Source organism: Acinonyx jubatus, chromosome E4 (assembly GCF_027475565.1).
Source record: "Acinonyx jubatus isolate Ajub_Pintada_27869175 chromosome E4, VMU_Ajub_asm_v1.0, whole genome shotgun sequence".
In the NCBI taxonomy this organism is placed as follows: domain Eukaryota; kingdom Metazoa; phylum Chordata; class Mammalia; order Carnivora; family Felidae; genus Acinonyx; species Acinonyx jubatus.
Window position 1 is genome coordinate 57,877,899 of NC_069395.1, and position 27,422 is coordinate 57,905,320.

Sequence of the window (27,422 nt, forward strand, 5' to 3'; positions counted from 1 at the left end):
TGGCTGCTGCATGGAGAATAAATGATAAGGGAGTGAGGGTAGATACAGGAGATCAATTAGCAGACAAGAAATGATGGTGAGATGTAAGAAGTAGAAGTTATTTTAGACACAAACCAACAGGACTTGCTGACGGACTGAGCGTGGGACATGTAGGAAAGCAAGGAATCAAGAATAACACAGACGCTGTTAAAATAAGCAAACGGGGCAGGTGGTTTTAAATTTACTAAAATATAAAATGGCTAATATGGAAGAGATTGGCAGACAGCAAGGACAGGAGGTTAAATTAAGTTTTAGTTTGGACGTGTTAAGCTTAAGATATCCAAAGACAACTAAAAAGAAGGGTCAAATAAGCATTTGGACATAGGACTTTGTAACTCAAAGCAGAGATCAGATTGTCGACATACATTTAGAAAACTTCAACTCAGAGAAGCTATTAAAAGTCATGTGAGGGGCACCTGGGTGGCTCGGTCAGTTGAGCGACCAACTCTTGATTTCGGCTCAGGTCACAATCCCAAGGTTATGGGATCGAGCCTCGTGTTGGGCTCCATGCTGGGCATGGAGCCTGCTTAAGATTCTCTCTCTCAATCTCTCTCTCTCTCTCTCTCTCCCTCCCTCCCTCCCTCCCTCCACCCTCGGCCCCTCCTGCAAGCTTTCTCTCTCAAATTAAAAAATTAAAAAATAATTTTTTAGAAGCTATGTGAATTGATGCAACAACCCCCCACGGATACAGAATAGAGCAAAGAGCACAGACTAAGGATTTCTACTAAAATATTCAGAAGTGTAATAGAACAAGAAATATCAACAATGATTACTGAAAACCAGCTACAGTTGATAATAAGAATAAATAAACAAAGTGGTATCAGATGCCAAGAAAAGAAAGTGTTTTCAGAAAGGAGTGACAGACTATGTTAAATGCAAATGGATTTAAAAACCTGGTAAGATACCAACAGAGAGGGATAAAATTTGGCAAATTTGGCGAAACGTAAGTCACTGGTGACTGACAAAAAGTTTCAGTGGAAACGGAGTTGAAAGGCAGACAGGAGTTGGTTGATAAACACATGGAAGATGGTAAGAAAATGGAGACGGCATATGCGAGCAACTCTTTTGAAGACTCTAGTTATACAAGAAGCAAAGACACAAGTCTGGAGGAGAACGTGGGATAATTAAGGGAAGATTTTTTTAAGACAGGAGATAATAACAGCTCACGTCTGAGGTGGAAAAGGACCAATGCAACAGAAAAGGCAATAATAATGACGCTGGAGAAGAAGCAAAGTCCCTGAGAATTTGGAAAGGGATGGCAATTGCACTGTCTAGCCTTTGACAGGAACAGACACACTTCTTCTCAAAATGTGTCTGCTTCTATCATAGATGCTAGAATGTCAGGAGATTCGAAAGTAGGAAAAAGTGCCCCCCATATCGCCCCACTGTGAATGAGAAGGTTATCAGCTTGGGGATAGGATGAGGGTAAAAGGGGAGTGCTAAAATTCTGGGAGACAAGGTGTGAAATAAACACTCTGGCTAGTTTGTTGAGCAGCAGTGTTGAAAGACTGTTCTGACACGGCACGGAGCATCCAGTGAAATGTGTGGTTGTGACTTTCTTCACTACGACGCAGTGACTCAATTGCGGACTAAGAGAAGGCAAATAATTAGGTTCACAGATGGCATTTTGCCAGGCAAGTTTTCATGCTCCCATCGTTCCTTTCCTTCCCCCCAGCAAACGTGACAGAGGAAATACAAGGGACATAAAGCAAACATTCACACAAAGTGGATCCACAGCAAAGGAGGAAGCACACTTTCCATTCCATGTCTATGCAAGGCCGTAGAGGCACGCCTTGAAGATACTGCGGGTTTGGTTCCAAGGCACCGCAATAAAGCAAATATCCAATAAGGCAAGTCAACTGAATTGTTTGGCTTCCTAGTGCATATAAAAGTTACCTTTACGCTATTCTGTAGTCCGTTAAGTGCGCAACTGCATGATGTCTAAAAAACAATATACATACCTTAACTAAAAATCACTTTATTGCTCAAAAATAAAAACAAAAAAGTAGCCATCATCTGAACTGGCAGCTAGTCACAATCTTTTCGCCGGTGGAGAGTCTTGCCTGGATGCTGATGGCTGCCGACTGACCAGGCTGTTGAAGGGCGGGATATAGCTGTGGCATCGGCTCTCTTCTTTCACTAATGGTTTCATCGTAGCAGCTGTTTTACAGCATTTTACCCACAGCTGAACTTTCAAACTTCAAGTCTATCCCTCAAACCCTGCCACTGCTTTATCAACTAAGTTTATGTAATATTCTAAGTACTTTGTTGTCATTTCCACAATCTTCACAGCATCTTCACCAGGAGTAGATTCCATCTCTGGAAACCACTTTCTTTGTTCATCCATGAGAAGCAACTCCTCATCCCGTCAGGTTTGATGCGGAGATTGCAGCAATTCAGTCCCATCTTCGGGCTTCGCTTCTCATTCCAGTTCTCGTACTGTTTCCACCACACCTGCAGTCACTTCCTCCACTGAAGTCTGCAACCCCTCCAAGTCACCCATGAGGGCTGGAATCAACTTCTGCCAAACTCCTATTCACGTTGATATTTTGACCTCTTCCCATGAATCATGATATTCTTTTTATTTACTTTTCAATTTTTTTAAATGTTTACTTATTTTTGAGAGAGTGCGAGTGGGGGAGGGGTGGAGAGAGAGGGGGACAGAGGATCTGAAGCAGGCTCTGCACTGACAGCGGTGAGCCCGATATGGGGCTTGAACTCATGAACCTCAAGATCATGACCCGAGAAGAAGTCAGGTGGTTAGCAGACTGAGCCACCCAGGTGCCCCATGAATCATGATATTCTTAATGGCATCTTGAATGGGGAATCCTTTCCAGAATGTTTTCGATTTACTTCGCCCAGATCCATCGGAGGAATCACTATCTATGGCAGCTAGCCTTACAAAAGGTGTTTCTTAAATAAGAAGACTTGAAAGTCAAAATGACTCCTTGATCCAAGGGCTGCAGAATGGATGCTGTGTTAGCAGCATAAAAACATAAATCTTGTTGTACATCTCCATCAGAGCTCTAGGGTAACCTGACACATTGTACATGAACAGGAATATTTTGAAAAGAATCTTTTTTTCTGAGCAGCAGGTCTCCACAGTGGGCTTAATATCCAGCAAACCATGCATCCAGGTTTGTTCCATTTCTAGAGCACAGGCAGAGTAGATTTAAAATAAATCTTAAGGGCCCTTGGATTTTCAGAATAGGAAATGCTAGCTTCACAACTTTTCTCCTGCAGCTTCCTCACCTCTCTGGGCCTTCACAGAACTGAAGAGAGTGAGGGCCTTGCCCTGGATTAGGCTTTGGCTTAAGGGAATGTTGTGGCTATGCAGACCACTAAAACTTTCTCCGTATCAGCGATACGCCTGTTATGCTTTCTTTATCATTTGTGTGTTCACTGGAGTAGCACTGTTAACCTCCTTCAAGAACTTCTGTATATTCGCAACTTGGCTAACCATTTGGCACAAGAAGCCTAGCTTTCTGCCTGCCTATCTAGGCTTCCGACGTGCCTTCCTCACTGAGCTTAACCATGTCTAGTTTTTTATTTAAAGTGAGAGGTATGCAACTTTTCCTTTCACTTGAACACTTAGAAGCCATTTTAGCGTTATTAACTGGCCTAATCTCAATACTGTTGTGTCTCAGGAAATAGGGAGGCCCAAGAAGAGAGAAAGAGAGAGCGGAACAGTTGTTTGGAAGAGCAGTCAGAACATATGCACATTTACCGAGCAAGCTCCCTGCCGTGTGTGGGTGGCGTCTGTGATGCCCCAAATCAATGACACTAGTCACATCAAAGATCGCTAATCACAGATCACCATAACAAATATGATAATAGTGACTAGGTCTGAAATACTGTGAGAATTACCAAAATGTGACACAGACACGAAGTGAGCAAACACTGTTGGGAAAATAGTGCCAACAGACTAGCTCCACGCAGCGTTGCCACAAACCTTCGATGTGTAAAAAACACAATATACGCAAAGCACAACAAACTAAAGCACAATAAAAGAAAGTATGTTTGTCATAAAAATCATGGCTCTGAGATGACACTCTGCCCTATTCCTAGTATCCATAAACCTATCTGAACCTAGAAGTGCAGATGAGATGGGGGCGGGGGGGGAGGGCCGGGGGGGGGAATGAAGCAAAACAGAAAAACTCATTAAGCCCTTATTGTTAAAGTAAGGGATAATCAAAGCTTGCTATCAAAACAATTCCAGGCATAATCTTTAGATGTTACATCTAACATCAAATCATTTTCTTCAACAGCGATACTATCTTCACAACATGGAAATATTCCAATGTTCCATAGTGCAGTCAACCAAAATTCTTTTGAGACTCTACCAGATAAAACTATTTCCTTACATCTTTAAAAAAAACTACAGGCAAAGGTGCCAATTAATGATCAAAACAATGATCACATGATCATCACAAATGTTTTTTCTATTTTGATGATTCAAATTGCTACTTAATACTTACATTAAATATTGAAAGGGATTTAGCAATCTGAAATGCAATATTAACTGTGTTAAATATCTGTAACAAAAAAAGAAAAATGAAACTCCAAACTAAGTACTTTACTCAGAAGTGTGTTTAAAAACCAGTGGAGTTAGAACTCAGTGGAACATGAATATAAGCCGGGGAATGTTCTTGCTCAGTTTTCCTGATAACTTATAACGGATCAGAATCTTTAAGAATATTTCCAAGAATGCTATTACTTTTTTTTTTTTTTTTTTTTTTACACCAACTTTACCTGCTCTGACAAACAAACTTTGGACTGATTCTGTCCCTACTTCTCAAACACTCCAAAATATTTTATTTTCCCATAAGCTGAAACGTTAACTATGTCAATTAGAGAGTAGAAAACCTGATTTTATAGCTCTGCTTTAGCTTATTATTACAAATTGTCCACAAGTGTTAATAGTTACATAACTGACTCTGGCTTCTATTTCCACAGAAACTGGAAATGAATGACCAAAATAAGACATACTGATAAAAAAAAATGCCTGCTATAAAACACCCCATATTTGGTGATCTAGTATCAGATTTCAGAGTGGCAAGAATAAAGTGACAGCTTGTGGCAGTTAAGCTGTTAGAAAATTTTTATAGGTTTTAGCTTAGGCCTACCAGCTGTATCACTAGTTGCTAATTTTTATTGTGTGTCAAGTAAAACGCTTCTTCAGAAGAACCCAAAGAAAAACACGAATAAAATCTTAGTGGTCATTATAATTACGTGTACACAGTTAAAATGCCAAGTAAATTATATCTGCTAAAAATTACTGTTATAAATACTAGTACATTCCATAGTTGGGGGGGGGGGGAAGTTGAACATGAGGTGTTTTAATACTGAGGGAAAAAAGTATTTTAGCAGAATTTAGGAATTGACATTTTCCCACTAACACCAAGTACCAAGAAGACAAGGACTTGTTAAAACAATTCTCTTTCATGTAAATATAAGACAAATAATTCTTTTGGTAAGTTGTATATGTTGTTGACAAGAGATGTTACCAAATGCACCACACAGAATATATTAAAAGTATTTCCGGATTTAAAGAAAAAGAATAAGAAATATAAATGCATTAGAACTAATAATAATTAGGGCTACATTTTCATGATCACTTTAAAACAGACTTATAACCAAATAAGTCTAGAAATACATTTTGGTCTATAACGGTATATAAAAGTAATCTTAAAGTCAACTGCATTAAACTATGTCAAAACACTATCTGCTGGTACCTATATTTTTTAAAGAATTGTCTTAGGTAAACTGAAGATTCCTGATAATTGTTAAATTCATTCAAGTTAGGCACACTTGAAGCTTGTGTTTATGTTACATGTTCACGCATTACACGTCATTTTGATCATTTATTCTGGCAAGAATGAGTTCATGTGATTTAGTATCTTTCACATCAGCCCATAAAGAAGTTTTCATTATCAGAAATCATCAGATGAACCGCAGCCTATTTAATGAGTAGCATCCTCACCAGACTGATGATGTGTATGGCGTCCAGATGCCTCAACAGCCTGCCTTTGTTCGTTGTCTGGAGAAGACAGCAAAGAAGTAGAATGAGGGCTTTCTGTAGAAGATGATGTCGAATGAGCCTGAGCTGACGCTGTAGAGGATGTCGAAGGCTGAAGAAGCTGTTCGGCTGAAGGATCTACTTCCATTGCAGTTTCACCCACTTCCAAATCAGAACTCGATGGGACCGCAGGAAGAGGAGAAACATCTGACTGGCTCGTTGCACCTTCAAAGAACACATGTTAATGCAAATTCAAATACTAACTGCTTTCCAAAACCAACTACTCTAAAGAGATACGTTAAAGAAATAAATACGGTGTGTACTGGGGCGCCTGGGTGGTTCGCTCGGTTGAGCGTCTGACTTCACCTCAGGTCATGATTTCACAGCTCGTGAGTTTGAGCCCCACGTCGGGCTCTGTGCTGACAGCTCAGAGTCTGCAGCCTGCTTGGATTCTGTCTCCCTCGCTCTCTGCCCCTCCCCCCACACTCGCTCACTCACTCTCTCTCAAAAATAAACATTAAAAAAAATTAAAAACAAACAAGAAATACACGTGTACTTGCACGTGCATGTACATACACACAGATTTGTATAATTTCAGGATATCAAATGCAGCCAGTGGTGGTCTGATCCATTTAACCATATAAGTTGATCAAGAGGGGGGAACATCTATCTACAGAACATTTTTGTTAAAATAATCCACCTTTCAAGCTCAATATGGTACCTTCGTTTATACAAAGCTAAATAATAGCTTGTGAAATGCCTATAAATAACATCTAGTCTCTTTAATTTAAAGATGATGATTCTGACTTAATGACTGGATAATAGGAGAGTGGATTTTATTAATATCTTTCCATTCTACAACATAATGTATTTGAAATATTTAAGAAAAATATTACTGGTAAGAGTAAAGTTATAAATAGGTCAAAATAAGGTTAAGTTTCTGATTCCTACATCATTAGCAATGTTTTAACCATTAAACTAACATGACTCGGTCATGATTTAAAAAGACTTGAGTGTCTACCATGTGCTATGCTAGGCTTTGTGCTATCTGCAAAGGAATAATTAGGAATAATCAATAAACATTAACAATTTTCCCCAAGCCTAGATGTTATTAAAAGATGGAAAGGACTAATCAAGTTCGTATCTTGCAAGATGCAACTGCCACAGAATATGAAACTTTTTCTTTTAATGACCATGGTTTAAATAATTCTTATTTCAAATTTAAGCACAAATACAATAACTCTTAAGCAAATCCCCAGCCTAAGGAATTTTTTTATTTTGGTGTTTTAACAACTTAGGAGTTAACATTCATACTCCTCATTTTTGACAGAGAGAAGTAACTTGCCAAAGACCCCAACGCCAGAAAGTAGTGAACCAAGATATGAAAACGGGTCAGCTAGCACCAGAAACAGCACTTAGAAACCAATGCCTAGGTAACCAAAAGGAGAAACTATTCCATTATATAAACCTTCTTTATCTACAGAGTTTTATATATTTCCATTTTCAGAATGCATACAAAAGGGACTTCAAAGGGGACGATCAGACGTCCTTACCTTTTTTTTTTAGAAAAGCAAAAACAAGGGCTAGGCCTACAACATGAAGGGACAGATTATACTCAGAACCCTTGGTCCTCTACTGCTTCACACAATACAGTTAAGAAATGTGTGATGATTATAGATTATTACATATATTATATATAAAATGGTATAAAATGGATGATATAAATAATACACACATCAAGGGCGCCAAGTCAGTTAACGTCTGGCTCTTGATTTTGATTCAGGTCACGATCTTAAGGTTCATGAGCCCCGCGTCAGTTTCTGCACTGACAGCGTGGAGACTGCTTGGGATTCTCTCTCTCTGCCCCTCCTCCTCTCTCAAAAATAAACAAACTTAAAAAAAAAAAGCAAACAAATATCAGGACACCTGGGTGGCTCAGTCAGTTTAGAGTCCGACTTCAGCTCAGGTCATGATCTCACGGTTCGTAGGTTTGAGCCCCGCATCAGGCTCTGTGCTGATAGCTGGGAGCCTGGATCCTGCTTCAGATTCTGTGTCTCCCTCGCTCTCTGCCCCTCCTCCACTCACACCCTGTCTTTCTCTCTCTCAAAAATAAACATTAAAAAAAAAAAAAAATATATATATATATATATATACATATGTGTGTGTGTGTATATATATGTGTACATATATATATATATATATATATGTACACATATATCAATAAAACAGCTTTTGCCAGCTTTTGGCTGACTTTAATTAACAAGAAAAATTACCTCTGGGTCGAGATCTTCCTCGTCCTCTATTGCTTTGTGCAACTTCACTTGCTTCTTCAAACCACCTTGACAACATGTCAGACATTCTCTGCATCAATGACACATTGGGACTCTGCTCACCTATTACAATACAGGTCTAATCAGTGAATTCAGTAATAAGTCAGGATCTTTCATTAATGCAAAAATCTAGATTTTTAAGGCCTTTAAAATGAAAACAATTTAAAAAAAAAGAATCAAACTGCCTAAATAAATTATATGCATGTATATGAATCTCTTAGAGCTATCATTACATTTCATAGTAAATGTTTATATAAGTCACTCTCTGTATTCTGAGTTCCTCAAGAATCGAATTTATATTTCCTACATCTTTGTCTATTCTTAGGTACCGTCACATCTCCCATCGTGACCTCAACTCACATCTTTAGTTCGAAGAGTGCACAGCCAGGAAGTGCTCATGAATTGTAAACTGACTGATTATAAGAAAGGCTTGTCCTCTCACTTACATTTCCTTAAACCGAATTTATTTTCATCATACTGTAAGCATATTCCATATATTCAAAATTAACAAAAACCAAAAGCTGCTGTATTTGTCTCTTCCCTCTCCCTCTTTCCTCCTTCAAATATATGAGTTTTCTCTTAAGGAAATTACCAAATTAAGTATGACATCAAATTAAAACTGATAATTTTATTCTACGATCATATAATTTAAAATGCGCATCATTTGTTCTTGAATTTTCTGTGAAAACTTTATACTTTATTGCCTTTATGTAATGTAGCTTTATATTTAAGTATATATTATAAGATGGTACCAAGGAAAATATATTGGGGAATAAACATGTTTTTGATCTTAACAGAATTCAGAAGTCATCAGAATAAGATTTTGGCTACAGACCAATCAGTAAAATACACACAGATTAATTCTATTTTAAAAGTGTGCCATCTTAAAGCTCCCAAGGTAATTTCTTATGCTTTGTCAAAGGCATTTGATAAAAAGGGAAAAAAAGATTTTATCTGCTATTATAAAAGTCTTGGGTTGGAAACTGAGAGTTTTTGTTTCTCTTTACATCTAATAAAAAGGCAAAAATCAAGAAGTTTGATAATACCTAATGTTTTATATGGCAATGAATACTCCTACTTCTAGAAGGAAGGTAAAATAGTGCATTAATTTTGGAGGGTAACTTGATAGCTATCAAAATACAAATGCACTTATCCAGTGACCCAGTTGCTCATTCCACTTTTAGGGATTTATCCTCAGATACACTTGCATGAGTACGTTAAGATATATGTACAAGGACATTCATTGCAGCATCACTTACACTAGCAAAAAAAAAAAAAAAAAAAAAAAAAAAGAAGTTAAAAGATTATTTTTTCAATACCATATTAGAAAAGCCTAACCAAAGTATAGTTACCATCCCGTTCTCGTTCACTCTCAGGCCTTGCTCGGGGTCCAGTATCTGACCAATCACCACGAAGTCTTAAACGCTTCACAGGAGGCTGTCGTAACTAAAAGACGAAGACGAAACTCATTGGCTCAACTCTTAAAGCACGCTTTAAGTCTAACGGATTCTTTCCATGTCCTTGCTTTCTTTACTGAGGATGCAAATGAGATGCTACGTCAAAATATGAAAGCTCTTATAAGGACGAGATCTACTGATGGTACAGCTTACACTTAACATCTTCACCCTAAAGAGTCTGAACACAACTTTGAAATCATGTGTAGGTGACTTCTACTCCCACCTGTATCACTTACCAGCTGACCACAGGGAAGTTATCTAATCACACTGAGCCTGAGTTTTCTATTACGATGATACAAGTAGTGTAGGTCAAGTACCTACATATCTGACAAGAGGAATGATCACTATTTGATTATCATTGACAGTTTAGTCTCCGATTCCCCCCAGCATCTACTGCAACCCTTCATGACTCACCTCAGGGTTTCTACTCTACCTTGTTTCCCTCGTTCTTGGCTAATACCTCTTCCTCCTACTTCAGAGAAAATACAGTCAGTCCTGCAGAAGTGACATCAATTTCCTCAGCTGCATTCTACAAACTTATCTATAATCTGCAACTTCCTAATTTCTTCTAACCTTTCTCCGAAGATGTATCATTTATTTTGTTAAGGCTTAATCTCTCCCATCTGTGCTTTTACATTTTGTTCCTTCAAACTCCTTAAGCACCTTGCTTCAATAATTACTCCTTCCCATACCTGCATCCATTTCCTCATTTCTTCCTTACGATATGCTAAAGGTTTTTACCACTTTTAATACACAAAACACCTCAATTTTATGTTTTTAGTCAGCTATACTCTTTCCCCCTGTTTTCTGAAGCTTTACTGTCAAGCTTCTTGAAAAAGGTCTATATTTATTCCTTTATCTACCACTCCTTCACTTCACTGTTACCTTACGCTCCCATCTCTCCACTGAATTCATTCTCACCAATGTCATCAACGGGTGATTAATTTGCTCAGTTCACTGGTCAATGACAAAACGATCGACAATCAACTACCAATTCAAATGGCACATTGCCCAACTTATTTTGATGTCTATAGCACTTGACACTCTTGATTATTCTCTGTAACTTTTATATTTTTAACATTTGTGATTGAGATATAACACATATACCACAATGCCCACCCTTTTAAAGTATGTAAGTCAGTGGTGCATATGCTCAGAGCTGTGCAACCACTTGTATCACCGCTAATTCCAGAACATTTTCATCACCTCAAAGAGAAATCCTATAGCTACGAGCAGCTACTCCCAATTTCTCCTTCGACTCAGTTCCTGGAGACCATCAATCTACTTTCTGGCTCTCTAGATATGCCCACTCTGGACATTTCATACAAATAGAAGCAGATGTGGCCCTTTCTGTCTGGCTTCTTTCACCTAGCATAATATTTTCGAAGCTCGTCCATGTTGCCCCATGTATCAGTATTTCATTCCTTTTCACGGCTCAGGAACAGTCCATGATTTGGATATACCATGTTTTGTTTATTCATTCATCGGTCGATGCACATTGAGTTGTTTCCACTTTTTTGGCTGCCACGAATAATATTGCTGAGAACATATGTGCAAGTTTTTGTGGGGACATATGTCTTCAATTCTCTTCAGTATGTATCTGGAAGTGGAATTGCTGGGTCACATGATAATTGTATGTTTAACTTTTGAGGAACTGCCCAACTGCTTTCCAAAGCAGCTGCACCGTTTTACATTCCTATCAGCAACGTGTGAAAGCTCCAATTTCTTCCTGCCTTCATCAACACCGTTACTGACTTTTTCATTTTAGCCAAACTGGTGAGTACGAAGTGGTACCTCCCTGTGGTTTTGATGTATTTTCGATACTAGATTCTAAATCATTAGTAAAATGTAGGATATATACAGATTCTTAATCATAAATCAAATATGTTATACAAACATTTTCTCCCATTTTGTGGGTCATTCTCTTTATTTTTATTTTTTTAACAAAACATTCACTGATATTTTCCCTGACAATTAAGCAGATTTGGATAGAAACTTGGTGACAACTTAGCTGTAAATTTTCTGTTTTCTCCTGGAAACCATTCTGAGCAATAAGGAGGTTGGGGGAAAAAATATCTCAACACCCTCAGCAAAGAAGACAGAAAAATAAAAACCCTCACAAATTCCCTAAGTAGGTAAATATGGCAAAGAGCAACAGAGGATAGAAAATCTACACAGGAAGCCACAAGTACGACACAGAATAACCAGAAGATTAGAGAAAGCCTAGTGTGGTAGCTGTCCAAAATCTTAGACTAAAATCATTTCCAGAAACAGAGGGCCTCACTCTATGTGAACTATATTTAGAATAGAATGGAGCCCTGCTCCATGGTTAGGGGAAGAAACTTTATATTATACAAGCAAAGAACTGGTTGTTATAACCTCAGCAACTATTTCTGGAACAAGACATTCAAGTTAAAAACAGTCCCAAGTTTGACTTTTTGAGATATGCAAAATAATCTAGTCAAGAATACCGAAAATGGTACAAGCATTAATTCAGTTATTCAAAGAAGATTTTCCTGAGCATGTTTTATGTGTCAGGCACTACTCTAGATAGTGGGAAAAGATCAATGGATAAACTATACAAAAATCCCAACGTCACAGAACTTATAGGCTACTGGAGTAGAAAAACAATACATGATTACAAAAAAAAAAGTAAAATATACAAAGAAAGTGCTGAGTGTTATGGGGAAAAAATTAAGTAGACAAAGGAGATAGGCAGTACCAGAAAGTTAAAGGCTGTGATTATCTGGGAAGACCGTTTCATGCCTGGCAAACACAAAAGCCATAAGGTAAAGCACATCTGGGCTGCCCGAGTAAGTAAGTAGACGTGGTCAGAGAAGAGTACAATAGAAGGACTGAGAGAACAGCAGCAATAACAAGAACTACATGAGGCAAGGTCTTGAAGCCACTGTAGAAACCTTAGTTTTGCTTTAAATGAGATGGGCAACCACCTGTAGTACTGATCAGAAGAGCAGCATAATTTGACTCGGTTTTAAAGGATCGCTTTGGCTGCTATGTAGCTAAAGGACTATGGGGGCAGAAGAGTCAAAGCAGGGGGACTGGTTAAAAGCTACCATAATAATCTAGGAGAGATGGTTGATGCCTTGGATCAGGGCAGTAGCGGGAGTCAGAATGGGAAGCTGTACTACAGATCTGGGGTATGTATTTTAGGGACAAATCATGGGGACCAGGAGAACATTAGAGACTGGATTCAACAAAGTAGTCCAATAATGGGGTGGGGCAAATAGGAAAATGTCAAAAAGATATTAGAGGAAAAGGAAAAGACAGAAAAGACAATAAAAAGAAAAAAGGAACACAAAAAATAAGAAAAATGGGAAGTAAAAAAATTGAACTAGACAATGAAAAAAATAAAAGAGAAATTATTAGAGGATATAAAGAAATAAAAAGAAGCCCCCACAAATTAAGAAAATTTAAAAATACCACTGAAACACAAGAAAAAATCATTATGTGAAACTTTTATTCATATTTTAAAACCCTACTCAATCATTTCTTACATTTCCAATCAAAATACATTATTCCTTCCTTTGGTCTACTCATACAGAACATAATTTCTTCTTTTTTTTTAAGTTTATTTATTTTGAGAGCAAGCGCACATGCGTACATGGGCAGGGGAGAGGCAGAGAGAGAGAGGAAGAAAGAGAATCCCAAGCAGGCTCTGTGCTGATGTGGGGCTCGATCCCATGACCCTGGATTCACGACCTGAGTGAAAATCAAGAGCCGGACACTTAACTGACTGAGCCACCCAGGCGCCCCAGAACATAACTCTTATTTAGAATTCTATTAAGTTTTATATATTCATTTATTTATATCTCTATTCCCACTAAACTGTAAATTCCTGAGGGAGAGGCTATGTCTTTGTCACAGTCATCCCAGATTTTCTAAAGTTTAGTATAGGACCTAGTGCACAGTAGGCACATGTCAAGGATTTAGGATAAAACACTGAAGAACAGATGTTGAGCTTAAGAAGGAGACAGACTACCAACTTCTATATACACCTGTCAATTATTTGGTTTATTATAGAAGCATGATTTAGTTTTGTAATTTTAATCCATTTTCAGAATATTTTTCTTAATTCAACAAAAAACACTGAGAAAACCACATTCACTGTTCACGACTCAGCCTCATTCACCCCGATTATGTAAACATATTATGTTTACATATGTAAACACATAAGTATTCTATGGTACAAAAGCTGGCTGGCCCACTTCAAATGTTTCTGCATTCCAACTTTCATTATGTAACAGTCAGGAAGTTGGAATGTAACTTCATTCACTAAAACACGCATCTGAAGAGAAAATTACCCAGCAGCAACAAAATACCAGAGCAGATCTCATGTTTTCAATCAGGCCAATAAAGTCAAAAACAGCTTTCATTAGCCATCATACCCCTTTCTCTGTCAATTTCCTAATTCATTTAAATACACCGACACTTTCTAAAGCCCAAAATAGATTTATAAAGTTATTCTGATTTTTTCCTAATTTTATAGCCCTCTAAACCCGCAACCATAAGTACTGGATTTAGTTTTGCATCTCACAGGAATTACAAAATTGTTGTTCCTTAATACCTTTAAAATACGTTCACTGATAGGAGTTGGTCCAATACCAAAAAGTCACTGATAATTAATAAAGCAACAGTTAATTTCAAAAACATTTACAAGCCAAGTGATTAAACACAGGACATTAAAAAAAAAAAAAAGCCAAAGTGAAAAATATGCTGGGAAAAGAAGTTTAATAGGTTAAAACAAACATTTTTCTATTGCTGTATATTGACAAAGATACATTTTTTCTGGTTTCTGCCTTTTATAAATAAGATGGTTTGCTATTTTATTTTTTAAAAGATTTTATTTTTAAAAATTCTCTACATCCAATGCGGAACTTGAACCCACAACCCTAAGATCAAGAGTCACATGCTCGAGATGACTGAGCCAGCCAGGCACCCGAATGGTTCACTATTGTAGAGTCATTTTAGTGGCAGCAATTCTGTCACTTAGTTTTCAGTATAGAATATTGTACGTGTATAGATATACATGTAACAGATATACAATGTGATATATAAACTCCAATAAGACTAAATGTTTTCGTTCACCAATAGGAGTTAACCAAATACCATTTTCCATTCATATGTGGTCAGCAATCCCCTCCTCCCCCGATTGTGTGTGTGCGCGTGTATTTTAGCTTGCCTTTTTCTCGTTCGCTCAGATGTGTTCTGTAAAATAAACCCACGGATGGATGCCACTCGTTCATAATTGTGAAAGAGAGGCACCATCGGGAGAGAAGGGGATTGCTGTCCACATGTGAACAGAAAATGGTGACAGATACAACTCCGACTGGTGTATGAACAGAAACATTTAGTCTCTTGGGAATTTACACCTCCCATTTTTTTATTATTTTAATCGCTTTTCCCGCAACTGTTACAACTGTTGATATTTCTTGCTTGCTCCTGTGCCTCCACAAAGCTAAAGAAACATTTTGCTATTAAAAATTTTCTCTTTAAAAATGTTTCACAATACTTTTTTCTAGTCAGCCCCTGTTCTTCCAGGTATATCCCAAGTCCTCTTTCAAAACTTCGACTACAAATGTCTTGCGAATCAATTCTATTTTTTGAAGGCCTACAGGCCCCAGGAGTCACTGAGTCAGTGTCTTCTGAACTGAATGAAGAACATGGTTTTGAGTAAGCTTACCTCTTCTCTTCTTTCTTCTGCAGAAGGAGTTTTAAGTTCTCGTGCTGTATCATCTTTCGGGTCAAAAAGATATATATAATCTGAAGAGTAACTAACGAGAATCTCTTGGCCATCTTCGCTGTAACACAGAGATGTCACCCTGCAGGACTTATTATTAAGATGGGAAGGGATAAAACGGGCAACCATTCCAGTAGTTCCTCGACCTGCATAATTCCCTAAATAAGAAAATAGGAAGTTGTATAATTTTTTTAAGAAAAACATTTTAAAAACTCTTAATCTGAATTATGAGATATGTGATTTAATGTAGCAATATAAAATCCAAACTATCCTGTTCTATTTCTAGAAGAGGCTCTTTTCTCAATAGTCCGATTTTATAACAAAATAATAAAGAATACAGCATAAAGTCTACATATCTTTTAAAAAATTTCCTGAGTTGCTGGAATTCCAGATTACATAAAGCGTTTAATTAGAAATATGAGTTATTTAATCAGTTAAAATGATTTATGATTTAGGGGCACCTGGGTATCTCAGTCGGTTAAGAGTCCGACTTGATTTCAGCTCAGGTAACGATCTCACAGTTCTGGAGTCTGAGCCCTGAGTTGGTCTCTGTGCTGACTGACGGCATAGAGCCTGCCTGGGATTCTCTCTCTCTCCCTTCCCCACTCGCACTTTCATTCTTTCTCAAAAGTAAACATTTAAAAAGATAGCAAATAAAATTTTTTTTTAATTTACATTCACTTTTCTTCTTTTCCTTTCCTTCCCTCCTTCCCCTTCCTTTCCTCTCTTCCCTCCCTTTTCTTCCTTCCCTTCCCTCCCTTTGCTTCCCCTTCCTGTCCCTTCCTCTCCTTCCTTCCCTCTCTTTTCTTCCTTCCCTCTCTTCCCTTTCCTTCCTTCCTTCCTCCTCTCTTTCCCATCCCTTCCCTCTGCTTCGCTTCACTTCCCTTCCGTCCCTTCCTTCCCTCTTTCTTTCCCTTCCCTTCCTCCTCCCCTCTCTTCTCCTCTCCCCTCCCCTCTCCTTTTTTCTTTTCTTTCTTTCAGTAATCTCTACATCCAACATGGGGCTCAAACTCATGATCCTGAGATCTCTTCCAACTGAGCCAGCCAGGCTCCTCTAGGTTTTTAAAAGATTTTTGATTGTCCTGAAATTTTCCTCTTATAACATAACGAAGGGGGGTAGTATTCCAATTTTAATTAATTTTGGTAGTCATCAACATAATACAGTATAATAGAGAAAGGGTCAACTGGCATTTTGTGCACTGGAGGTCTGGGAATGCTAAATTCTAAGAGTCCCATAAAACTGTACGAACACTGCACAAGGAGGCCTTGTTCTGCCGAAAATGTCAACCGTGTCCCATCTGTTGAGAAATAGTAAGTTAGCCTACAATTTCATATTATATTACTACTGTTCCCCCTAAAAGTGCATATCCAGATACATAAGACACCTCAATCACGGTTCCAAAACCAAACCAAACCCCACCTCGTCCTCCCATTTCCATAATCTATGTTCATTTTTACTGGACATAAATTGACCCTGAGCTTGACATTGTTAGTTTCTGGCCAAGTCCATTTTTATTTTGGGCAATACAAAATACGCGAATATATGTAGGTGTGTATATATGTTTGTATATTTGGTGGGTATGTGGGTATAAAATCCTGGCCTTCCCTTACTGAAAAATGCTGAAGAATGATGGCTTTCAGTTGGGTATTTCAGAAGTGGTTTGATCCCACAGTGGATGAGGAGTGAATGAGGAGTTTTAGATGGATTCAACAGCATAGCTAACAGTACTTTAGGCATAAACATATGCTATACAGTAACACAAAGCCAAGTCACTGTTCTTTCTAACTCTTCTGTCTCCTGCAAAGAGAAATTAGGAAAGCCAAGTGCCGGGGCACCTGGGTGGTTCAGTCAGTTGAGCATCCAACTCTATTTCGGCTCAGGTCATGATATCGGGGTCGTGGGATTGAGCCCTGCATTGGGCTCCATGCTGAGCATGGAGCCTGCTTGGGATTCTCTCTCTCTCTCTTTTCTCTCTCTATCCCTCTGCCTCTCTCCCCTGTTTGCTCTTTCTCACTCTCTCTAAATTGAAATTTAAAAAAATTTTTTTAAAACAAGGAAAGCGAAGTGTTGTGGGCTGATAGTGTCCCCCACAAAATTCACGTCCACCCAGAACCTCAGAATGGTTCTGGAATATTTGGGATATTTGGAAATAGGGTCTTTGCAGATATAATTAGTAAGATGAGGTCATAACTAGATTAGAGTGGACCCTAGATCCAATATGTCCTCATACAAGGAGGAAAATGTGGATTCAGACACACATACGGGAGAATGGCATGTCAACACAGAAGCACAGATTGAAATGAAACACTTAAAAGCCAAGATGAACAGCAATCACCAGAAGCCAGAAGTATGCAATAGATCCTCCCTGAGAGCCACCAGCAGAAAACCCTGTGAAACCTTGATTTTAGACATGTAGCCTCCAGAAATGTGAGAATCAATTTCTGTTATCTTAAGCCACCCAACATGTGGCAATTCGTTATGACAGCCATAGGAAACTAACATGTCACCTGTTACAACTTTTTAAGGTGACAAACTACAAAAGCATCACACTGATAGGGTCATAAAACCTTGGTAAAATGCTGTTTTTCTATGAATCCGTATTATTTAATTACATTGTGTTTACTGAATTTTATGACAAACTAATGACATTTTAAAACTGCAAATATGTCCTATAGATTTATTCTTTGAACTGACAGAATCTTATATTTTCTCTAACATACAGCTGTTTACCTGTGGCTCTTGTGCCCAGCATTCGCCGATCATATATTCGTACTGAGCTATCTGAACAGCCGACAGCAAGATAATAAGGTATCGGTGGACAAATAGCTACCGAGGTGGCGGCACGTCGGCAGTTAATTAAAATATCCTATGAAAGAGAAAACACCAGCGTCACAGAGCTCTGCCACAGAGAGGATACTCTAAAGATTTAAAACACTTGAACATTAAAAATACTTTGAATTAGAAGAAAATAACCTTTCTTAAAAATCCTAAGCTAGGATGATAATGAGAAGGAAAACAACAACATGGTTTTCTTTTCATTTATTTTTCAGATATCTGTTAGTGTTTCTAACAAATTCAGCTGACGTGAGATCAAAATAGATATACGTGGTCAATATTCCTCCTCAGCAGTTTATCACTATAAGGAAAATTCCTTTTTTTTCTTTTTTTACAGCTTGCTACACAATTCCAAAATTGACTTCTAACACAACATTGTAAATTTTCCTTATAAACCAATCAAAATAAAAATCATATGGAAAGATAAATTGGAGGTTAAAAAAGCAAATAATATTTGAGTAATGAAAATTACATTCTGAAAAGGAAAAAACAAAAATTACTCCAAAATACAAGACTAAAACTGAGTAATTATGTTAGGTCAGCAAGATTTAATGAAATTAAATCCATCCACAATCTTAGAACCTAGAGATAACTTATTGTCCGATTTTAATTATAATGTTAATTTTTTTGTCACTTGTACAAAAATTTGATTCTTACATCTTTGCAATCTTCTTTCGTGCAGCTAGTTTTGATGCGTGTGTCAAACCACCTAACAGTTCCGTCTTCACCACAAGAGAGAAAAGTATACGGGTCATTGGGTACAGTCATAATCTGAAGGTGAAAACAAAAGTACAGGGAATGTTACTGAGCACTTGGATGGTTTTGAAAGACATCGCTACCGTTCCATAAAATAAAATGAAGAATAAATAATAAAGTAAAACTGTCTTCTTATTCACAGACGATTTGATCATGTAAGCAGAAAATCCTATGTAATCAATTTTTAAAAAATTTATTAGAATAAGCGAATGTAGCAAAGTTGCAGGATACAAGATCAATATGTAAAAATCAATGTCACGTCTCTATACCAGTAACAAAATCATCAGATACTGAAATTTTAAAAATAATATCATTTACAATAACATGAAAAATATGAACTACTTAAACATATGTAAGACACATGATACTGAAAATTATAAAACATTGCTGAGTAAAATTAAAGTCCTAAGTAAAGTAAGGGAGATGTATTGTGTTCATGGATTGGAAGATTTTTTTTTTTATTTTAGAGAGAGAGAGAGAGCACATGAAGTGGAGGAGAGGGGCAGAAGAAAAAACAGAGCAAATCTCAGGCTCCACGCTCAGCACAGGGCCCAGGGCTCGATCGCACAACCCTGAGATCACGACCTGAGCTGAAATCAGGAGCCAGACGTTCCACTAACTGAGTCACCCAGGAGCCCCTCAATTGTACTTTTTTTTGGTTTATTTATTTATTTTGGGAGTGTGCATGCGCACAAATGGGGGAGGGGCAGAGAGAGAGAGAGAGAGAGAGAGAGAGAGAGAGAGAGGGAGAGAGAGAGAATCCCAAGCAGGCTCCACACTATCAGCACAGAGCCTAATGCAGGGCTCGATCTCAGATCATGACCTGAGCCAAAAGCAAGAGTTGGATGCTTACCGACTAAGCCAACCAGGTGCCCCTCAACTGCATTTTTTATACAGCTACATTTAAAAATTAAAATCCTTAAAAAGATAACATTTATGACTGTACCAAAATACCAAATACTTAAAAAATTTAAGGAAATCTAGAGTAACACCACATAAAAATTGTAAAATATTGAGAGAAATTAGAAACCTTAATAAATGCAAAACTATATCATCTTCATTGATTAGAATATGTAATAATTGTTAAGATATTAGTTTACCCTGTATTTATTTTTAAATTCAGTATAATAACAATCCAACTTTCAGCAAATTGTTTTTTTGCTTTTTGTTTTTTTAGTTTATTTATTTTGAGACAGACAGACAGACAAAGAGCAAGCAGAGGAAGGGCAGAGAGCGAGCGGAACAGAGGATCTGAGGCCGGCTCTGCGCAGACAGCAGAGAGCCCACGCAGGGCTCAAACTCACGAACCGTGAGATCATGACCTGAGCCAAAGTCACACACTTAACTGACTGAGGCACCCAGGTGCCCCAGCAAATTGTTTTTGTTGGAAACCAATATGCTGGTTTGAAAAGTTATACTGAAACACAAAGAATCTTGAAACAGTAACTCTACTAGATACGAAGATTCATTACAAAGCTATTGCTTTTATTTATTTATTTATTTATTTATTTTTCAACATTTATTTATTTTTGGGACAGAGAGAGACAGAGCATGAACGGGGGAGGGGCAGAGAGAGAGGGAGACACAGAATCGGAAACAGGCTCCAGGCTCTGAGCCATCAGCCCAGAGCCTGACGCGGGGCTCGAACTCACGGACCGCGAGATCGTGACCTGGCTGAAGTCGGACGCTTAACCGACTGTGCCACCCAGGCGCCCCTCATTACAAAGCTATTGCAATTAAAACAGTTTGGTATTTTAAAAAGTACAAATAGGCCAACGGTGCAAAATAGAGTACAGAAATGGATCTATCCACATATGAACTCTTAATTTATTATTAATGGCACACTGAATAGCAACAGCGGGGAAAACAATCTTTACCATAAAAGATGGTGGGTAAAATCCATATGGAGAGTGATATCGGCAAAATTGCAAAACAGGATGCCTCAACTCATTCCCCTAGAGAAACACTGGCTTTTAATAACAATATAAAGTCAAAAAGCCTTTATGAGAATACCAAAGACCAGTTAAGAAAGCAATATACCAGGAAAGTTCAAAGCCAAGTACAGCCATAATGAAAGGAATAAGAAAAGCTTATTTCATTTCAATTCACACCAGAGCCTTCCCCAAGGCAGCACAGCACAAAACTCGGGGGGGGGGGGGGGGGGCGCAGAGGGGGAGTGGGGCAGGTGGAAAGCCCAACTTGCAGCCTCTCCATTGGAAAGGAAAGAGAAGAGTGGAATGTATGTCCAACATTCCAGCTTACAGGCAGGTGGAGGAGGGTTACCAAGGGACTAGTTTCTGTCTCTCCTGACTCAGCATTGATAAAACTTGAGAGAACAAAAGAGAGCACAGTGGCTTCCTTGCAGGATCACAGATGGAAAAGGGAGCAGAATGGAATGGAAAATTCCATCTCTCTGAATGGACCGGAGAAGATGCATCCTCATAAAAAGTTTAAGGGACCTCCAGAATCTCTAGCTGGGCTGACTGGTGAAGACCTTCCCTACACAAAACCCATCTAAAAAGACCAGGAGAAGATGGCTATTTTTTCCAAAGCAAAAACCACAACAACAAAATAATGAGGCACACAAAGATACAGTGTAACAGCCCAAAGGAACAAAATAAATTTTCAGTAACTGACCCTAATAAGATGAAGATCTACGAACTGCCTAAGAAAAGAATTCAAATTAATCGTACTAAAGAAGCTCAATGCATCACAAGAGGACACAAATAGACAACTGAATGAAACTAGGGAAACACCACATGAACAAAAGGAGAATATCGCCAGTGAAGTAAAAACTGCAGAAAGAGGCAAATGGTAATTTTAGACATGAAGAATATAATAACATTTACCAATTTACTAGAGGGGATCAACATCAGGCTTGATCAAGCAGAAAGAAGAATCAACAAACCTGAAGACAACTCATTTGAAATTATTGTGTCAGAGGAACAAAAAGGAAGAATGAAGGAAAATGAAGAAAACCCTAAAAGACTTCTAGAACACAATAAACTGAGCAATATATATGGAAGTTCCAGACGAAGAAAAGGGAGAGGCAGAGAGCTTGTTTGAAAAAATAATGGCTGTAAACTTTCCAAATCTTCCCAAAGAAAATGTACAGCCATACTCAAAAAGCTCAACGGACTCCAAGTACGATGAGCCCAAAGAGGCCACACTAAGACATATTATAGGCAACCTGTCGAAAGTCAAAGAGAGAATCTTGAAAGTAGCAAGGGAAATGTGAGTCATCACGTACAAAGGAGCTCCCATTAGATCAGTGGATTTCTCAGCACAAACATCACAGGCCAGGAGGGAATGGGATAATATATTCAAAGTGCTGAAAGAAAAACAGTAACAACAACAACAACCACCACCAACAAACCGTGCAAACCAAGAATACTACATCCAGCAAAACAAAAGAAAGAAAGGCCTTCCTGATAAACAAAAGCTGAGGGATTCAGTCCATCACCACAAGATCTGCTTTCCAAGAACGACTAAAGGGAGTCCTTCAAGTTAAAACAAAAAGTACCAGACAGCAAAACACACAAGCATAGAAAAACATAAAGGTTTGGGGGCACCTGAGTGGCTCAGTCAGCTGTGCGTCCGACTTCAGCTCAGGTCATGACCTCACGGTTTGTGGGTTCGAGCCCCGCGTTGGGCTGTGCCGACAGTGCCAAGCCTGCTCTGGGTTCTGTGTGTTTGTCTCTCTCTCTCTGCCCCTCCTCCACTTGTGCTTTCACTCTCTCTCTCAATAATAAATATTAAAAAAAATTTTTTAATATAAAGGTCTCTGGGAAAGGTAAATAGACAACTACAGAAATCTTTGTAAACATGATGTGTAAATCACTTTTAATTTGGGCATAGAGTTTAAAGGATAACAGTGTTAAAATTATTGTAACACCAGAGTCAATGAATACAACATACACAAAGATGTGATATGTGACAGTGAAAATAAAAGGGGGGAAGGAGGAACACCTAGGTGGTGGCTCAGTCCATTAAGCATCCAACTCTTTTTTTAAAAAAATTTTTTTTAACGTTTATTTATTTTTGAGACAGAGAGAGACAGAGCATGAACAGGGGAGGAGCAGAGAGAGAGGGAGACACAGAATCTGAAACAGGCTCCAGGCTCTGAGCTGTCAGCACAGAGCCCGGCGCGGGGCTCGAACTCACGGACCGTGAGATCATGACCTGAGCCGAAGTCGGACGCTTAACCGACCAAGCCACCCAGGCGCCCCACATCCAACTCTTGATGTTGGCTCAGGTCATGGCTCTTGATTCACAAGTTCAAGCCCCACATTGGGCTTGCACTGACAGCATGGATTGTGCTTTAGAGGTTCTGTCTCCCTTTCTCTCTGCCCCTCCCCAGCTCATGCTCTCTCTCCCTCAAAATAAATAAATGAACTTTAAAAAAATAAAGTGGGGGAAGGATGTAACGGAGTAATTTGTGTATGTGACTGAAGTTGTTACCAGTTTTTTTTTTAATTTTTTTCAGTGTTTATTTTTATTTTTTGAGAGAGAGAGAGAGAGAGAGAGACAGAGTGTGAGCAGGGGAAGGGGAGAGAGAGAGAGAGAGAGAGAGAGAGAGAGAGAGAGAGAGAGACAGACACAGAATCCAAAACAGGCTCCAGGCTCTGAGCTGTCAGCACAGAGCCCAATGTGGGGCTCGAACCCACAAGCTGTGAGATCATGACCTTAGCCGAAGACGCTTAACTGACTGAGCCACCCAGGCACCCCCAAGTTGTTACTAGTTTAAGATAATTTGTTATAACTTTAAAATGTCTTACGTAATCCTTATTTTAACCACAATGAAAACATCTGTAGAAGATGCACAAAGGAAAGGAATCAAAGAATGTCAATACAAAAAAAAGAAAATCATTGAAAACATAAAAACAAGAGTAATAAAATCATTATAAGACACACAGAAAAAAATGGTAAAATGGTAATAGAAAGTACTTCCCTATCTGTACTTTAAGTAAATAGTACACTACCAAGTGGGAAGTTTATAGCAGTAAATACCTACATTAAAAAATAAGGAAGATCTCAACCAACAATTTACACTTCGAAGAACTAACAAAACAACAACAAATTAAACCCAAAGTTAGAAGAGGAAGGAAATAATAAAGACTACAGCAGAAATAAAGGAAATGAAAGATAGAAAATATCAATGAAACTAAGTTGGTTTTTTCATTTTGAAATATGAGAAACATTTATTTATTTTGAAATATTTATTTATTTTGAAAGTGAGAGAGAGAAAGAAAACACAAGAGGGGGAGGGGCAGAGAAAAAAATACCAAACAGGCTCCTGAATCTCATGAATCCTGAGATCATGACCTGAGCCGAAATCAAGAGCTGGGCGCTTAAATGACTGAGCCACCCAGGCATCCCTGAAAGTTGGTTTTTTAAAAAGATCTTCAATATTGACAACTCTTCCCTAGACTGAGAAAAAAAGAGAAAAGACTCAACAGAAATCAGAAATGAAAGAAGAGACATTACTAACTATGTCCCAGAAATAAAAAGCAACTTAAGAGACTTGTATGAATAATTATACAACAACACATGGAACAACTCAGAAGAAATGGATACATTTCTAGCAACATACAACCTATCAAAACTAAATCATGAAGAAATAAACAATTTGAGCAAACCTGTAAATAGTAAGGAGATAGATCAGTAATCAAAAACATGCCAACAAAGAAAAACCCAGAACCAGATGGCTTCACTGAGGAACTTTACCTACATTTAAAGAATTAACACCAAGGGGTGCCTGGGTGGCTCAGTTGGTTGAGTGTCTGACTTCGGCCTAGGACATGATCTTGCCGTTCCCAAGTTTGAGTTCCGGGTCAGGCTCTGTGCTGATAGGTCAGAGCCTGGAGCCTGTTTTGGATTCTGTGTCTCCCTCTCTCTCTCTGCCCCTCCCCTGCTCATGCTCTGTTTCTCTCTCTCAAAAATAAACATGAAAGAAAGAAAGAAAGAAAGAAAGAAAGAAAGAAAGAAAGAGAGAGAGAGAGAGAGAGAAAGAAAGAAAGAAAGAAAGAAAGAAAGAAAGAAAGAAAGAAAGAAAGAAAGAAAGAAAGAAAGAGAAAGAAAGAAAGAATTAACACCAATCCTTTTCAAAAACTTCAAAAAAAAAACAACTGAAGAAACAGGAACACTTCCAAATTCATTCTATGTGGATAGCTTTATTCTGATACCCAAACCAGACAAAGATACTAAAAGAAAATAAAACTATAGACTATATCCCTGATGAATACTTATATAAAACTCTTCACAGAATACAAAAAAAACCAAAAAACAAAAAACACACGTTAAAAGGATTATTCATGCTTCGGATTCTGTGTCTCCCTCTCTCTCTGCCCCTCCCCGCTGACTCTGTCTTTCTCAAAAATAAGCATTAAAAATAATTTTTTTAACAGGCAAAGGACTTCAATAGACATTTCTCCAAAGAAGATACACAAATGGCCAACAAACACAAAAAGGGATACTCAGCATCACCAATTATTAAGGAAATGTAAATCAAAACCACAGTGAGGTATCTCCTCACACCCATTAAAATGGTCATCCCCTCAACAGGTTGAGCCTCGGACTTCAGCTCAGGTCATGATCTCAGGGTTCATGAGTTTGAGCCCCGCGTTGGACTCTGTGCTGACAGTTCAGAGCCTGGAGCCTGCTTCGGATTCTGTGTCCCCCTCTCTGTCTGCCCCTCCCCTGCTCATGCTCTATCTTACTGTCTCTCTCAAGAATAAATAAACATTAAAAAAAATAAAAACAAAATAAAATGGTCACTCCTGGAAAAAAAACCCAGAAAATAGAAAACAAGGACGTGGAAAAACTGGAACCCTTACGCACTGTTGTTGGGACTGTAAAATGGAACACCTACTATGGAAAACAGTATGGAGGTTCCTTAAAAAATTAAAAGTAGATTTATCACATGACCCAGCAATCCCACCTCTGGGTATACACATCCAAAAAATTGAAAACAGAATCCCAAAGATATATTTGCACCCCTAGGTTCATTGCAGCATTATTCACAATAACCAAGAGGTGGAAGCAGCCCAAATGTCCACTGATGAGTAAATGAGGAAATGGACTGTATGCTACACACATACAATCAGAGAGGAATAAGCCTTAAAAAAGAAGGAAATCCTGCCATAGACTGATATGGATGAACCTTGCGAATATTATGCCAGTCACAAAAAGACAAAATACTGAATGATTCTGCTTACACAAGGTATCTAAAACTCAGAAACAGAAAGTAAAACGGAGGTTGTCAGGGGCTGGGGGAAAAGGGAATAGCAGAATTGTTCAATGGATAGAGTTTGGTTTAAAAAAAATGATTCCAACTACATTGTATATGCATTCAACAAAAACACCCTTGGCAAATGGATATATATATATATTATTCAAATGTCCTTAAAGGGAATGCCCCTTTGTATGCTGTTTGGGATTCTGATTTAATTTTCCAAGAAAATAAGTTACGTTAATATAAAAATCCATATGGAGAAAAAAAGTTTACTCCTACTTCATGCTACCACAAAAAACAAATCCAGGTGAATTATAAGATCTAAATGCAAAAACAAAACAATAAACTTTAAAAAAAATTTTTTTTTAATGTTTACTTTTGAGAGAGAGACAGAGCATGAGCAGGGGAGAGGCGGAGACAGAGAGGGAAACACCAAATCCAAAGCAGGTTCCAGTCTCTGAGCTGTCAGCACAGAGCCCGATGAGGGGCTTGAACTCACGGACTGTGAGATCATGACCTGAGCCAAAGTCGGCGCTTAATCGACTGAGCCACCCAGGTGCCCCAAAACAATAAACTTTTAAAAGGGAAAATGGAAGAATATCTCCATAACCTCGAGACAGGAAAAAATATTCTGACCAGGATGCAGAAAGCACTAACTAATAATAAAGGAAAAGACTAATATATTAGACAATATTAAAAACATGTCTTCATCCAAAGACACCATTAGGGAGAGGTGGGGGGAGTGGGCACAATGGGTGATGGGCATTAAGGAGGGCACTTGTTGGGATGAGCACTGGGAGTTATACATAAGTGATGAATAAATCAATTAAACAAAACAAAACAAAGACACCATTAGGAAAGTGAAAATACAACCACAGAGTAGGAAAAGGCAGGTCTATATGCAGAAGACATTAAGAAACTCCTATAAATAAAAAAATAATGAAATAAGATGAAAAATCCAATAGAACGACTGGAATTTTGAATAGGCACTTG

At 38.2% G+C, this 27,422-nt stretch overlaps 1 protein-coding gene across 7 annotated transcripts in view; it reads right to left on the bottom strand.

Moving 5' to 3' along the window:
* The window catches only part of DCAF6 (DDB1 and CUL4 associated factor 6), a 132,716-nt gene that overhangs the window by 68,371 nt on the left and 36,923 nt on the right, over positions 1-27,422 (bottom strand). For all 7 annotated transcript variants that reach the window (XM_027046136.2, XM_027046133.2, XM_027046140.2 and 4 more), the window contains exons 5-10: positions 19,097-19,210; positions 18,335-18,470; positions 15,547-15,761; positions 9,741-9,834; positions 8,332-8,451; positions 6,023-6,283 (exon numbers count right to left, since the gene is read on the bottom strand). In XM_027046136.2, the coding sequence (XP_026901937.1) occupies positions 6,023-6,283; positions 8,332-8,451; positions 9,741-9,834; positions 15,547-15,761; positions 18,335-18,470; positions 19,097-19,210 (940 nt within the window). The remainder of the gene's footprint in view (positions 1-6,022; positions 6,284-8,331; positions 8,452-9,740; positions 9,835-15,546; positions 15,762-18,334; positions 18,471-19,096; positions 19,211-27,422) is intronic.